The following is a 17166-nucleotide window of genomic DNA, read 5'->3' on the forward strand; positions in this document are numbered from 1 at the left end:
TAATTACCTAACTTGGGAGGGACTGGAGAGCACTATGCCAAGTGAACTCAGTCCCACAAGGACAAATACTGTACAAAACCATTATTGTAGAATGAGTATAAGGATCCAAGGTGGGTGGAAGACGGTGGAAGCAGAGAATGAGGGGGTGGAGTGTTAAACACAGAGCTGCACAATTCGATGGGTGGGGTGTGTATGAAGGAAATATGAAGGATCTTTTGTGAAAAACAATGTGTTCAAACTCTGTAAATAAATCAGTATAAAATGAAAACAAATAAAAGTTTGTTAACAGTACTAGGAACTTGAGAAGTGAGGAAAGAATGGCAGTTACTGCTTAAGGGGTACCAAGTTCATGTTTGGGAATGATGTAAAATTTGGAAATGGATAGTAGTGATAGTGGTACAACATGGGGAATATAATTATTGTCACTGAATTACACACTTATGTTGTCTTGCTTTTATATACTTGTGGTTTAATGGTAATATTTTGTTTTTAATATTTTATCACAGTAAATCATGTGTAACCAGTATTGCCATATTGGAGAAAAAGTCCACCAGTTATGCAATGTATGTCTTAAAATTCATTTATTAAAGAATATTTATAGGAAGGTAACAACTTTTGATTTGTTAATAAAAAAAATTGGGTCTCTTCATGCTGCGTAGTAAGTGAATGGAAGCGGCTAAAGTTACAAGCTTTCTACTGGACTTCTCCGACAGCACAGCACAATGGAGTAATTTCTGCATTGCTAGAATAAATTAAAAAAGTCTCTTCTAAGTTTCTCTTCAAAAGGCCAAGAGTCATAACAGAGGATAGCATAAAAAAGCCATTTCCACCCGTTCATTCTGTAGTATTAGAGGCAGTATCTAGAAAAGAAAAAGAGAAAATAAACTCAAGAAGGAATTTAATTTTAAATGAAAATATTTTAAGTATATGTACACACATGAAACAAACTGATGATGGCAGTGGTGTGAGCAGTAGGAAGAAAGTAGGCCAAGCTGATAAAAAAATATCTTGAGTATGTCAGTAACTCTCAAGGCAGAGGTAAAAAGTCAATGCTTACCTTGCCACATTTATGCTAGGAAAAAACCTAGTTCCACCACACTTAGGTAATATACACTGTTAAGGGACCACATCCTTCCCTCATCTCCGCCACCCCCCCTTCTTAAGTCTTCTTGCTGTCTCAAAATTTTAATTTAAAAAAAGGAAAAGAAATATAACAAATAATTAGAAAAGAGGGAGCTCTTGTGACCTACTGGCAAAAAACTGCACTACAATCCTGAAGGCATGCAATTCAATCCCCTGCTGCTCTGCAGGAAAAAGACAGGCAATATCCTCCCAAGCAATTAACTACCTCTGAAAAACTGCCAGAGGGGCAACTATGAGTCAGTTCTGACCTTACAGTACCTGACAACAATTAGAAAAGAACTGTATTTGAAGATCATCTTGGTAAGAAATAGACAAAAATTCTAGCTTCTTTCTTAGGAAATCAGTTTTACTTACTCCAGAAAGCTGACTTTTGAAACAAAATGAGCTTACTTTTACTAAGTCTTCATTTCTTTGCCATCATTGAGAAATGTTACTTTTTCTAATTTTAGGGATAACTACTTTAAGCCAAAAACGGTTCAGAATATGTAGGAAAGTTAAGCACCTCTTTAAAAAAATAAAAGAGCAAAAAGGAAACCACTAACTTTGGCACAGAAAGCAGAGATGTTCAACTTCCAGAGCATTTAAGGACTGCAGTTCCTAGGTCTATGCTGGAGGCTGTACATGCACAGATCTAGTAGACTGGGTGAGCTCTGGTGCCTTAGTGGAAAAGAGTTGTGCTGTCAATGCAAAGGCACATGGTTCAAATCCACCAGCTGCTCCTCAAGATAAGGATGGACAATCTCTTTCCCTGCGATTTACTGCCTCTGAAATTCTGCTGGAGGGTCAGCTACGAGTTGATTCTGACTAGCCAGTTAGCATTACTGCTGACAAGATTTTTTATGTTTAGTTGATACCTGCTTTTAAAGTATTCCTTTAAAAGAAGCTGTATATAAAATCCCTTTGATAAATGATAAAGTTAATATTTACTTCAAGTTAAAAAACGGTTGTGTAAAGGGTGACAAACACTTAACATTTGTAACTGAAATAATAAAAACTCACTCATCTATTTGTTTTCTTTCTCCCACAACATGAGAAGGGTTAGACCTGGAATTCAGAGTCTAAACTGGGCACAGGCCAGGTTGCCATAAGACAGGCAATCTTTCAGATAAGAAATTTGTAAAGAGCAATAAAAACAAGTTTTCAAGTAGTATGGCTTTCACAATAATCAGGTGAACACTTACTTTTACCATCACAGGCTACAATTTTCACTTTATCCACTTTAATAAGCTCTGTCACCTCTCTGAATTCGACATCATTCAAAACAAAAGTCCACACATTATCGCAGAATCTGTACGTATTTAAAGAGCCCTTTAAAACAAAACATTGACACAGTATCATTATAAATTTTCTCTTCATATTTACTGTTTTCAGGCATGTGCAATTGGTAAGAGGAGAGGCATTCATGGAACAGTTCTGTAAACAGAGTGACAATCAACTTGACAATAGTAGGGATTTTAAAATTCATGTATAAAATACAAGCACATTTTATTCCTTCACTATTGTCAAATAATGTCTTATCAACTTGTTCTTGTGTGTTTCTGATATGTAGATTGATAACTAATATGTAGTAGTAAATGTTTGTAAATATACGAGAAAAAATTAACACTTAAGTTCTTGTCATACATTGTTTACATTTAAGTCTTTAATGCCTTTTTTGTATGAGTTGTAGGTTATGCCCACAACACAACGTAGAATAAATATTAGATAAATGATCTTAGTAAACCAGTCACCATTATGTACTTCAATGTCATTATAACTCCATCAATATCAAATGCCCTAGGGTTATTTCTTTTCCACAGTGGCTTTTTACAATAAGTATTAACCACCAAACAGAACAAGAATCTTGGTCATCTAGGAGACCAAGCCTCATCAGTTAGCAGAACACATCACTGTACACTGGTATTTCCATTTTCCTATGCTAGGTTATCCAAGAGGTTGTGGGAAGTAATATGATGTTTTCTTGAAATGATTTTTAATTCCCTGAAGTAGGTTTGAAAAACACTGAGTGGTCCTAAGAGACCAGGCTGCCCCTTCCCTTTAACCCTGCAGATAATGTTGAAATGTATTTGAAATCTCAATGACTCCTCAGGGCGTCTGTGAAACACATTTTCACATTTGTGAAATCAGCACAAGCTGATTTGTGAAATACTGGGATGAAAATATTTAAAAATATTTCTGTATCTAAAATTAAGTGCATGAATTTAGTGTACAGGTCATTTCAAAGTAAGTATATAAAAACCAGTTCCAAATTTTTATATGCCCATCTTTTCATTTTAGAATTGATAAATATGGTAGCCCCTATATCTTCCCATTTAATAATCATTAGTGTAGGCTTAGAGTTTAGAAAAATGTCCTTACCCTGAAATTGACTCTGTTCCTGACTCTCTGAGCCAATGCTGAATTGATAGCCTTATCAAACTGAAGGAGAACTTGAAGAGCAAGTTGGGGGGTTATCTGTTGAGACTGAAAGGGGAAAAAGTCATAAACCTTAGGGGAGAACATAAAAAAAAATTTTATAAAAATATAGAGGAATTATCTAAAATTTAAACAACGTTAACTAGGATCTTAAAACTAGAATTCCTTATTGTATTTTGCCATAACTGACAATTAGAAAGCAAAGTCAGAAAAGCTTTTTTGCAGTATCTTAACACAGGAATTTTGAAAACACACAGTAATGTTACAAAGCCAAAATAAAACTATCTTTCCTAGAAGTGTCTAGGAAGAAGCATTCAATAAATTGAGGAGACCAAGTTTCATCTAACTGAAAGAAGAAAAAATAATCACAGAACTTAACAAAATAAGCACAAGGACATGAGCAGGTAATATGCATACCTGTGTTCACAGAATTATTTAAAACAGCAAAGGGATGGAAATAACCTAAGTGTCCATCAATAGATAAATGGGTAAGCAAACTATGGATCATAAATGGAATACTATGTAACATTAAATAATAATGATTTCCCAAACACCACAGCACACCACAGATGCATCTGGTGAATAATATGCAGAGTGAATTAAGTCAGGACAAATACTGTATGAGTCCATTATTACAAAAAGCTAAAGAAAAAAGAAAAATCTTAATCTTTAATAAATCCTGAGGTCCATAAAATACATCTAAACAAATGGGAATACTTATTCTTTTTTTTTAATACTTATTCTTGTATAGGTGTATGTAAGAAGGTTATGGAAATTCTATTTTCTAGTTTAAACTTAAAGACTTATTTAATTGGACAAAATTACCTTTACATTATAAAGAATTCTTTTCCACAATCTACATTAATATAATGTAAATTAAAGACTGTATTAAACACAGTGTCTATGCATGAAATGTAATGTATATGAAAGATAAAAAATATTAGTAAAAAAAAAGACAATATCCCTTTCTTAAGATTACAAAGAGGGAAAACCCAGCAACTTACATGTAACAAAAATCTCTAGATTGCCAAAAAAACAGAGGCAAGGATGGCAAAACTTTGTCTCACATATTTTGGGCACGATGCTAGGAGATGGTATTTCTTGGAGGGGCCATCATACTTGGAAAGGTAGAGCTGGCCAAAGAGAAGACAACCTCAACGAGATGGACTGACACAGTGACTGCAGGCAGGACTGCAGTAATCAGCTCAAGAGTGTCAGAGATGATGAGGATGGCACAGGGCAGGACAGGGTTCAGATCTGTTGTTTATGGGGTCCCCATGAACTGTATTCAACTTGAAAACACCCAACAACAACAATCTCGTTCAGTCATTAATACATTTTATGTCCTGTTGTTAGGTCAGTACAATGAGTTTCCTGTAGTCAGGACAGGAACTTGAGGTTATTTGTTAGAAAGACATGCTGGATCAAACTGTACGAATTATTTTACTTCACACCTCTTTGCCTGGGATAAAGTATGGTCAGAATAATTACAGGCTCATCTAAATAAACTGTTTATTAGTCTGTTTGTTAGTCTCCCACCTGAATGAGCTCATCTAGGCTCTCTTGAAGACTGTTTCCCAAGGTGGTATTTCTGTATAACTGATAAGCCATGGCTTAGGTGGAAGGAATTGTTTTTCCTCTTCAGGCTTGCATTGATGTCCTAAATAGAAAAAAAAAAGTAAAAAATGAGAATGTAACATTATAAATAATGTTACATATTTACTATAATAAATATACAATAGAAATCTAACATAATAATTATAGAATTACAAGGAATATTTAAAATATACTTTTCTAGTTTTTTCCCTAAGATTTTGACACTGACACCATTAGATAGTTGTTACATGCCATCAAATTAGCTCTGACTCACAGTGACCTTTGTTTAATAGAGCCAGTTCTGTGCCATCCTTACAGCACTGCTATGTTTGAGCCTAGCTGCAGACACTGTGTTACTACATCTCACTGAGGATTTTCTGAAGACTCCTTCCTGATGACATGTCTGAAGTAAGCAAGATAAGATCTCGCCATCCTTTCTTCCAAGGAGCTCTCTGACTTTACTTCTTTCTTTTACCTCTTTGGAGAGGTCCCTAACAGCCGAGTTTCCCATTGCAGTATGTTTTTTTATTTCCTGGCTGCTCGTGCCAAGAGCGTGGACCATGGAGCCGAGCAAACTGAAGCTGTGAACAATCTCAATCTCTTCACCATCCATCCTGATGCTACCAATTGGTCCAGGGGTGAGAATCTTTGTCTTCTTGACATTGAGCCTCAATCCATACTTACGGCTGCAGTCCTTGACCCTCTGCAGCAAGTGCATGAGGTCCTCCTCAGTTTCAGCAAGCAGGGTTGTGTCATCTGCATAACGCAGATTGTTGATAGATCTCCCACTAATCCTGATACAAGTAAGTATCTTTTTCACAGTTTCTGCTTTCACTTAAAAGATATCTGACATCAGCAACAATACCCATCTATTCCACACATTCTCTTGAATCCAGCTTAAATTTCTGGCAGCTCCCCATGGACATATTGCTGACTGGTTTTTTATTTTATTATCTTTGTTAAGATTTTATTTGTATGTGATTTTGACTATAATCTATAATTATTCTATATATAATCTCTGCATCTGCTGAATCATTTTTCACTGGAATGAATATGAATATGGATCTCTTCAGTAGGTTGGCTTGGTAGCCATCTTCGAAACTTCTTGGCATAGACGAGTTCTCCAGTTTGTATTTTTTTTTGCGCAAACATTTCAACTGGTATTATGTCAATGTCTGTAGCTTTGTTTTGTCCCAATGCCTTTAGTGCAATCTAGCATTTTTCCTTCAATATTATATTGTTTATATGCTACCTCCTGAAATGTCACCTGTTTGTCAGGTTAGTGGACTATGGTAGTCTGCATGCTGCTGTGACACTGGAAGCTACTGACCAGTTATTTAAAATATCAGTATGGTTCTTCATGGTGAATAGTTAGCCAAGTTTTGAGACTAAGAGAGATACAAAAAAGGACTGGCCATCTACTTCAGGGAAAAAAAACACCTGGCTAATGAAAACCTTCTAAGTAGCAGTGGAAAACAGTAAAGATTCAGTTCCTTAAAAGGCAGTTCGATTCTCCTGTACAGGGTTCCTACAAGTTAGAACTGAATTGACTGCATATAACATTTGTTAACGATTATCACATTTATACACCCAGGAGTGACAGCTCTCCTTCGTCTTCACATTAAAAAACCTGCCTATACTTGAATACTACTTAACAAAGTGTATTGAATAGCAAGGAAATTATGAAATTACTAATTTGTGATATTTTTTAAAAATAAACTTTGAAAGAGTGCCTGAGGTAAAAACCAAACAAAAACAAAAACCCCCAAAACCAACACATGCCTATTTGACCCCTGATGGAAATAGAAATCAAAGCAACTCTATTGCCATTGAGATAATTCTGACTCACAGCAACCCTCTATCAGGTTTCTAAGGCTGTAATCTTTGTGGCAGGCAGTAGAACTCACAATGCACCATGCTACCAGATCAAATCAAACTCATTATTGAGTTGAAATCAACTTATACTTGACCCTTTAGTAGGTTTTTGGAGGTAGTACACTGCATCGGAGGAGTCCACCCATTTTTGTCCCTCGGAAACTGCTGGTGAATTGAACTGATGGAGAGGTGCTACCACTGGGTTAGCAGAACTCTCTACTCACTAGACCAGAGCTCCTGAAATATAATTTAAAAATAATCAAATAGGTAACTTAACTCATATTCCTGCTATTACTTTCCCTCTGGAAAATCCCTCTACTCTACCTTCAGTCTTCCTCACCTCAGAAACTCTACTCTTGTAGAGTTGCTCCAAACCCTTCCATCATCACTTCTTTCCTTCTCTCAACCTGCAGCTACTCTACTAGGGAACACTTTCTGCTCATACTTCTGAATACAGCCATAGTATAAGTGGTGCCACGACTCTGCCCAAGTCAGCACCACGTGTCACTGAAATTACTAAGAAATCTCTCCATTTCTACCTCTTCCTATCCACAGCTACCTCCTGAGAGCAACAATTCAATCTTTTAAAAAATATCAGTCATTTGTCAAAAATCCTCCAGTAGCTGCATTTTATCTCACTCAGGTTAAAAAAGAAAAAAAAAAGCCTTCCACTGGTCTGCAAAACCTTTGTAACCTAGCCATCTAATTAACTTTCTGACCTTAACTGCTTCTTCTCCATCCCTCATTCTTTTCACTGGTTTCTTCAATATGAGTGCACTTTGTAATGGCTGTTCTTGCTGTGAATATGCATTTGTCTCTCTTTACATGTCACCTTATCAAAGAGCCATTCTGTGCCAATGTATAAAACTGCTTCCTAGTTAGCTTTACTCCTCACACTGCTTTATTTCATCAAAGCTGATATGTATCTGCTTACTTATCAGTATCTAGCTACTAAAATATATGCTCCATGAAGGCAGAGACATTACTGCCCAGGATTAGAGCTCTGGTGGGACAGTGGTTAAAGAACTTGGTTGGCGAATACCAGGAAACAAAGTGTATGAGCTGTTGAGTGGAAAACCATTTTTCCCCCCACTCAAACCAGTCATCAGATTTAAAGAAAAGGAAAAAAAAAAAGCTCCTAAACCAAAGGTTAGAAGTTTGAGTTCATTAGCTGCTCCAGGAAGAAAAAAATTATTTCTAAGATTTATAGCCTTGGAAGCTTTGTGTGGTAGTGCTACCCTGTCCCAGGGCTGCTGAGAGTTAGGATTAATGACAGTACTGGGTTTGTTTTTTGTGATGACAGATACCGAGAATGTAGCATGTATTCATTATATATTTGATGTGTGCATAATGACTTGGTGGTAAATCAGTGTATAATACAATACAAATATATCCAAATGCAACAAATTTTTCTACCCAGGAAGCAGAAGCAATGAAAACCTCCAAAAACTCACATCCATATATATCTAAATAACTACCAAACCCTACACCCTGAGATACACTCTATCTTCCTACCTGGCATTATACCTTCCAACATCCACACTTTCATCTTTTCCTACTTATCACTACATTTGAATTTTTACTTAAACGAACCTTTCTACTTGTATAATATTCTTTATGCCCCTAAAAAACAGATGAATGTCATCCTCACAATTCATTTGTTTCTTTTCTAACAAGTTTCTCTACCCTATGGATCATTCTCATTAACAAACAAAATGATGGGTACTTCTCATAGCTTTGATGCAGCAAAACTCTTAAGTTTGCTATTCCTTTCCTTCCAACGCTTCTTAAACTCATTCCCAGTTTTTCTTTCGCCTCCAGGACTCAGAAGAAATAGACTGTCAAGATCACAATATCCTACACAGCTGATGATGCTATTACTTAGATAAAGCATCTTCACTTGGTTTCTGGGGCACTATACTTTTTTGCTTATCCTTTTATCTGACAGGTTCATCCTTCTCAAGATCATTTGTTAGTTAATCCTTTTCCCTCTGAACTCTTAACATTACAGGAGTAAGTCCTTCATCTACGGCTACTTTTTATCTACCTCTTTCCTTAGTTTTACCAGTTAAGTCTCATGGCTTTAAATTCCTTTTTTGATGCTTCCTAAAGTCACACACTAGTGTAGATCTCTCCCCTGAATCCACCAGTGTACTCATCTCCATCTGTAACTGTCCCCAACCCCAGGTGAAAAAATGCTATATATGACAAAACCTTTGAAGCCATACTTCATGCCTCCAATACCATGCTCCACATCCAATCCCTACTATATCCTGTAACTCTTACCTTGAAAATGTATTCAGAAATTCAGCCATTTCTTACTAACTCCACTATTAACCATCTTGGTGTAAATCACTATCATCTCTCATTTGGTAACTCACCACCTCCAAGACAAATCTCAACTAAGTAGCTAGGTAGTTTTTGAAAATACAAGTTATATATGACATGCTTATCCTGTGTTAGAAGCTTCATGAATCTTACTTTACAGATTATCTGATGACTGGTCATTCCCTATAACCTTATCCACTATTCATGTCTCCCTCTCCAGCTATGCTAGCTTTCTTGCTACTCAATGGACATGTAAGTAAACTCCTGATCCAGAGCTTTCATTCTTTCTGCCTGGATGTTCTTTCCCCTTGAATGTTCACTGTGAACATTCTTTTAATTCCTTAAATTCTACTCAATGAAGCTTAAACTGATCACTATATTGAAAAATCAGTCAGTCAATCACTGCAATGGAGTCAGAACCAACCCATAACTGACCCACCAGGTTGTTTTCTTAAACTGTAAACGGTATGGGAAGACATTGACCATTTCCCATTTGTCTCCCATGGTGCAGCTGGTGGATTCGAACTACCTTGCTTGCCTTTGGGCTGGTAGCATTAATACCTTCCTCAGCCACCTAGAACATTCCCATCCTTCTTATCCTGTCCTGGTTTTTAATGGCACCACCAAATTATAACACACTACATTTTACTAATGTAAAATGTACTAATTTACTAATTTTATGCCCCCTCTTATAGAGTGCAAGTTACACAATGGCAAAGATTTTTGTTTCATCTCCTGAAGCAAGGATTTAAAAGAACACTGGGCACAATGAGCCAAACATGCATTTATTCAATAAACGAGTTAATAGCAAAGTATCACAGAGGGCATATGTGTTGAGTATAGTGAGGAGAGTAAAGGGGAGTAAAGGGGCTCAACAGGACTAAGAGTGAGACGTGACAAAGGAGAACAATCTTGGGTCATGCCTCAGTTGATAAGAGTTATATGGAAAATGTTATTTAAACATGCATTTAAAATTACTCACTTTACCGATTTTGCATTTTAAAAAATTCCTCGTGAAGTGCTGAAATATTTTAGATGTTGTACTAAGTCACAGAAACATAAAACGACTTCATCTTGCAGTTTAGAAATTTCATTTAGAAGGCTACAAACCTCGAAGTGATTACACAGCCCTCCTCTTTCTTGATCAACAACCCATTCGAAATTTCCTCCTTGTCAGAGTTTTCATATGAAAGTTGCAAGAGCGACTTCCAGAGCGCGTGAAGCACAGGAATGAGGAGCAGAGAAAGCGCTCCCTCGAAGTAAGACCGAACAACTCCTCGCCCAAGCCAACCAAAACCAACAAAAACCCCACCAAGTCACTGCCTCGGATTCTTGAAGATAATCACCTGGCTAAAAAATACAGTGCGGAGCTGATGCCCGGTCCTAGGTTCGTTCAGCTGTGGGTGGGATGCTTTGGGCGCCACCGCTGACAAGAAGCCGGCCACGACGGGGCTCAACCGTGTCCCACTGCCGCCCCTCCCCTGCCCCGTACTGACCGCAGAGAAGTCCTAACTGGCCGACCCTGAGCACCAGGAAAGAAGGGCCCTCCAAGTTTCCCTCATAAAGACCGAAGCGCAGTCAAACTCTGCGGACTGACAGGGAGCAGAGATCCAGTTTCCCTCCCGAAACCCTTCCAGCTTACCCAGTACTTGTGCGGAAGACGTTTCCGCCGCAGAGCGGAGAGAAGCCCAACAGCAGAAGACTACTTCCCGACCACCTCCTCCAGCACCCGAAGACCTGGGCAAATGACCCGGAAGTACTCGCGAAACCCAGAAATAGCCTAAACTGGTAGCTCCGCCTACTACTCGCTCACGCACGCTGTTCACGACTTGCGCGGGAAGCAGATTAAGTTTAGAAACGGGTGGATTTGAACAGCTGCTTGGTTTATTTTACTTGGTTATTTACCAGGATGCGATAACTGTCTTGAACACGGGGGCCTAGAGGCAAGAAGCTGTGCCATAAACCCGAAGGCATGCGGGCTGGAATCCACCAGCTGCTCCTTGGAAGGGCAATCTCCTGCCATGCCTCTGAAAACCCGCTGGAGGGTCAGCTATGGGTCAGTTCCAACTCAACGCTACACAACAGCAGCTGGCTTACTAGATTTATTAAGAATATTATTTTTAGACTTACCTTCACCGTTAAGATACGCAATGAGAGTTGCAGAGTGGATTATATTTGGGGTTGGGGGGAGGTGCGAGGGGGATCGTGTACCAAAGGGGGTGTTTTTCTTTTGCTTTTCAAGGAGAGGAGCAAACGGGGGGCGGGGGAGGAGGTGGGGTGAGCGGGGAGAAGGGTGTAACGAATGAATTTCAAAATCTCTGTAGATGTTCATTGAAATGAAAAAAAAAAAAAAATGATGGCCAATTTGAGAAGCAGGGCCACCAATACTCAAAGTTGGGAGAAAAGGCTTAAAGTCATTTAGCCCAAGCGAGTTTTTAGTTTGTGATTTTAATTTGGGATAGTATACTGAAGACTTAGTGTCTAATAAAAGTCAAATATTTTTCTACATTTTAGTTACATAATTCCAATTTCCTTTAAGTGTCGGTGCACTGTATTATAACTGTTGATAAAAATTCATCATTACGTAATGACTTGTTTTCCAGATCTGTAAGATCGAAAGCAGATTGTCATTTTCCAGTTATTTCTTTAACTGGATTCCCCAATAATTAAAATAACCATACATTATTTGGTTGTAGTTAAGATGATGTTTACAAGTAAAATTGGGGTGAAATACACTCCATTCCCAAAAGAAAGCATAGGTTGCAAAAACCGCAGAAAAGAGTAAAGTTATAAAATTACTGTATAGGCTTACGAGATCATTCAAGGTAAAAATATTAGATCATGTTAGGTGTCAACGAAGTGGTTTTGACTTGTGTATTTGCCGTTGAGTTGTGATTGACTCACAGATGACTCTCTAGCAGATTTTTAGCTGTAAATCAGGCAAGAATTTGTCCATCTTTCTCCTTCTAGCAGCTGATGAATTAGAATTTCTTGCCTTTAGATCAGAGTGAAGCTACCTACATACAACAGAATGCAACAATGCTTTCAGACCTGTGCTACCCTTAGAATCACATTTCATTTGAGCTCTCTGTTGCAGCCATGGTGTCAACCATCTCATTAAGGGTTGTTCCTCTTTTTTCGTCAACCCTCTTACTTTACTAAGCATGATACTCCTTTCTCCAAGTCCAAAGTGTGTGAGATGATGCCTTGTCCTCTTTGCTTCAAGGTAAATGTATTTGTTCTGACACCCAATGATAGGTAGTCAATATTCTTTATCGAAATCTTAAAAGAATCAATTTTTCTTTGGTCTAATTTACTCATTACATGCAAGGTGACATTTTTGTTTTTTAACATTTTAAAGGTCTCTTCCAGAAGATCTGTCTAGTGCAATTTGATTTCTTCACTGTTGCTGCCTTGGCATTGATTGTGAATCCAAGTAAAATGAAATCCTTGATAATATCAATCTTTTCTCCAGTTAGTAGCACAGTGGAAGGGGGGAGGGAATGTGATAAAAATGAAGCAAGCCCAAAATTTCCAATTAATTTATTTAAATTCATTAATGTTGCAAAAAATATGATATGCAACAAATCAGGACACAAGTTTCTTGTATTCCTTAACAGGCCAAACAAAATAATTATTACAACTCTTTAAATAAAGATCAGTCCTAGTATTCCTCACAGGGACCATACATCAATATTTTACAGTTACCAGAACTGACTTCTTCAGACAATAAAATGACAATACTATTCTAGGCAATGTCATCTGAATAGTAGTAAAACGAACACAGTACATTAATTTTTGTGTACATGACGACAGCATGTGAATTTGCAGTAATGAAATACTTTTTAAATACTTTTAAAGTGCGCTAGTTTTTATCAAACTGTGAATTGTTCTACATGACTGATGAGCCCCAATGCTACCCCAATTTAGGGGTTGAATGCCACCTAACATTTATTAGCTAATTTTAAGTTACTATTTAAAGAGGATTAACTTTAGAATGTCCATATACAAAAAGTGCAGTGGAGCAGCAGATTGTTTTTAATGTTATTTTACATATTTCTCTGTGGCCAAATTGAATGTGAAACACAAAAACCTCTAAATGAAAAAAGATCCAGAAATTTAAAAAAAAAACCCCACAAACCCCAAATCTCTAAATGCACACATTTTAAACTTTTTGAAAATTATAAAATTAAAACAGCTTATGTGTAGCAAATGTTGGCCCAAACTTTTGGTCTGGAGCTTGCTTTGTTATCAAATGACCTTTAATAACATATCACTTTAAAAAAGTTTAGTTATCTAAACAACACAGTAGAAGATCAATCATATGTGTGTTTGTGTGTGTGTAAAGTACCACTCTTTACTGCTCTACACTGTGCCCAATTTCCAATTACTATTTTGAACTTTGAGTCCTTGGGATGGTGTGGACAGTTAATGTTTCAGCTACTAACTGAAAGGTTGACAATTTCACCCAGCGGCAACTCAGAGGAAAGGCCTGGCAATCTATTTCTGAAAACTCAGCCACTGAGCACAGTTCTACTCTGACACATGGCAACCAATATATAGAACCTGAAAAGAAAGTTACTTCACTGGGCTTTGTCAATGATTTGAATTATTCAGAATCTTGGGGAGGGGAGAGCTTGTAAAGGGTAACTCTTTCGATAACTCTGTACCAACTCAGTTATAGTGAGCTCCTTCCCTTACCAGTTGGTTTTCTCACAAAGTTGACTCCCCAGCAACTCAGTCTACATAAATTCTACTCTATAAACTCTCTGTAAGATTAGTTGGCCCAACTTTTATTAATACCTCTGTCTTGTTCTGTGATCTCTATTTTCAGCAAATCTCCCTTCTGATGGAGTGATGTTAATTATCCTTATAACTTTGGAAAGGGAAGACAGAACTATTACAACCATACCAAGCTGATTAGCAAATTGCTTCTTCTACCCAACAAATACAAAAACTAATTATCTGTTAATTTAATCTTAAAAAGCAGTTTCTACATGAAATAAAATACTCTTCCAAATTCCTCAAGCACTCACATAAAAAGTCAGATAGTAATGTTATGCAGTCATTTAAAGGAAGTATCTTATAAAAATGTGGATCCTTTAAGAATTTTGGAACTGCAGTTAAAGAAATCATAGCTACAGCTATACATACAGATTTCAGTACTTAATGCATTATACTAAATAGTGATGTACATGTTGAAGACTAAAGTTTACAAACCCTGAAATATATAAGTGCCCCAGTTCTGAACTTTCATTTTAACACTGTGCTTGTTGACTCCTCTATTCAAACTTGATTCTGTATGAAAATACAAAGCAGAAGAAACTCTGAATTCTTGGAAGCTAAAATATAATTTAGTTCAATATATTATCAGTCTTCCTCCACATCTCTTTATTCACATATTCTATATAGAGCCTGTCAGATTTTCTTGTTGCACTTAAATTGAGTCACATCTTAGATAACCAGCTCTTTACTCCCTTATAACTTTCCTTCTCTTACTGCCTTGTTTTATCTTCCTACTTAATTGCCTGGCCATACTTTACTAAATCCTAACTTTTTCATACTTCCTTCTGAGTTGGTTAACAGTGGAGTCAATATAGCGTTTTTCCTTGGTACTATTCAGGAACATATTAAGCAGAATATAGCACTGTACTGATTTAGATGAACACTTATGAGAAGAACCTTGAGTGAAAAACAGCACGACAACAACAACATAGCATCAGAAGCATCACATTAAATCCATTAAGTTAGATTCATGATCCTAGTGGAGAAATAATTCTATGTACTTTCATTATATTCAGTAATGAAAAGTTAAATGAGATGGAGGAAATGTTACACATAGTTAGAAATGACGGAGAGAGAAAAACTTAAATGCTCTAACCTACTAGTTTTACTGCAAAGAAACACTATGGTGCACTTCCCAACAGAAGATTCCATTAAGGTGTAGGCTAAGCAGATTTCCTTTTAACCCAGTGATTTATGGCACATCATTTTTGCTATATCTCAAATGTTTTCGTTTCCTCTAAATGTTAATGTTCTAATAGAATGGATAAAAAAAGAAGTTTTGAATCTTCATTAAAATCACAATAAAAAATTGTTTAAAAACACAAAAATTCAGAAACGTCAATTTCAGAAGTTGTATCTACAGTTAAGAACAATGATTGCACAAGCTAAAGCAATAAACTCAGAAAAGAGATGAAATTATTCATTTTTCAAACAGGAGTCATCTGGTAGGAAACTACCTATTAAAAAAATATCTCCACTTTAATAAGACTACAGATGAAAGACTACTAAATAAGATAGTCTACAAACATAAAATATAATCATAACTAAATTCAACTTCATTCCTTATTCATAATATAAATTCAGAAGGAATGTCAAGTTGTTATTGTTACTCTGCTTCAACATCAGTGTTTCTAAGTTTTGTACATGCAGTAATGATTTTGGCTTTATTCACGAAAACATATTAGTTCAGAATCTGCCTATAGGTGCTGAGTCCAGGATAAATCAGATGCCGCTTAGAGATCTCTCATGCCAAAAACAGCTCAACATCTCCAATGACTGAATTTAAGCATACCAAGTCCATGACTGATAACAAAAAGTAAAGGAAAATTCTCTTTTGTAACAGAAACTCCATTAGTAAGAAAAGCAATGGAAAAAGCCATGTGTTGATTCTGTCTAGAATAGAATCTGAAAAATTTTGCTCACATCACTTTAACTTTGCCATGTTAGGCCAATTTAGGTCTGTAAAATATTTTCTTGGAAGGGCTGGGGAGTAGTGTGCTTGGAGAACATGATAGTTATCAAAAGTATATGGATCCAAGTGTAAAGACACAATGCCAGATTATTAGTTGATGTATATTATTGAATTCAACAGCCCTACCCTGTGGTAAAGCTGTAGTTTTAGAATGACCTTTATGGGCATTTAAGTTTATCTGCTTACCAAATTAAACAAGAATGTGCATGTTTGTATCACATGCATCATCAACAACAGCACAATGTACATATGCTCTATGACTTTACAAAGTTAAACTAATTTACATACTGTCATACATGATTCAACAGAAATGTAAACCAACCATATCTGACTAGATCAAAGTACTATTTACAGTGAACTGAAACGGAAGTATTTTGGTAAAGTGCCCACATTGAGAGCAGTTTAAAAAGGAGCCCTTGTTGTCTACAGAAAAGAGTGGTGACGGTAAATAACTTCATCACATTCTCTACAATACTACATACACAACACTCATTCCAATTCAAGGAAGTGATATCCTGGGCACACAGCTTATTTTACATTAGTGAATAAGTCTAAGATTTTGAGGAGGTTCTGACTTTGGGCCAGAAGAGAAAATGTTCCACATATACACGTACACAGACACTTCAATTCCAAATTTCTTCAGTTGTCTAGTTCCGAAGGTGTCTTTTTGACTTGTCATTAAGTTTAATAAAGAAAGAAGGTGTGCAGTGCACTTGTATTCGAGCTTTTGAATTAAGGAACAATATACATTTAACAGAAAAAAAAATAATTAGGATAGTACTAATCTATTTAAATATATACATAAAAAAGATCTTTGGGCATTAATGAGAGCTAGTTTAACTGTCTTTCATTTATTAGCAACTTAAATGTCTAATTTACCCAGGAAATGTATTTAACCATTTACAAAATGAAATTTCTAAAATTCACTTTACAAAATCATGGTCTTATTTATCTGCATATTTTTTCACAAGTATACATTAAAATATTGCTCAAAACCATAAAAATATATATTATATCTTTCCTTTATCATTTATGTATATAAATATTTTACT

General features: G+C 36.4%; 1 protein-coding gene across 1 annotated transcript; it reads right to left on the reverse strand.

The window, feature by feature from the left end:
• Positions 1-567: 567 nt before the first annotated feature.
• Positions 568-5218, reverse strand: GTF2A2 (general transcription factor IIA, 2, 12kDa). The gene is made up of 4 exons (XM_006902781.1): positions 5098-5218; positions 3502-3606; positions 2325-2451; positions 568-860 (listed from the first exon to the last, which is right to left on the reverse strand). The coding sequence occupies exons 1-4, from the start codon at positions 5167-5169 to the stop codon at positions 835-837; spliced, it is 330 nt and encodes a 109-aa protein (XP_006902843.1). The 5' UTR covers positions 5170-5218; the 3' UTR covers positions 568-834.
• Positions 5219-17166: the final 11948 nt, after the last annotated feature.

This window comes from Elephantulus edwardii, unplaced genomic scaffold, assembly GCF_000299155.1.
Source record: "Elephantulus edwardii isolate Elephantulus edwardi_28Jun2011 unplaced genomic scaffold, EleEdw1.0 scaffold00449, whole genome shotgun sequence".
Lineage (NCBI taxonomy): Eukaryota > Metazoa > Chordata > Mammalia > Macroscelidea > Macroscelididae > Elephantulus > Elephantulus edwardii.

Excerpts from the sequence above, each read along its gene's own strand:
- GTF2A2 (XM_006902781.1), bottom strand. The coding sequence starts at position 5,169 with ATGGCTTATCAGTTATACAGAAATACCACCTTGGGAAACAGTCTTCAA. Across the intron at positions 2,452-3,501 it reads GGAACAGAGTCAATTTCAGG|GGCTCTTTAAATACGTACAG; the intron begins GTAAGGACATTT and ends TTTGTTTTAAAG. Across the intron at positions 861-2,324 it reads TGTAGCCTGTGATGGTAAAA|ATACTGCCTCTAATACTACA; the intron begins GTAAGTGTTCAC and ends TTTCTTTTCTAG.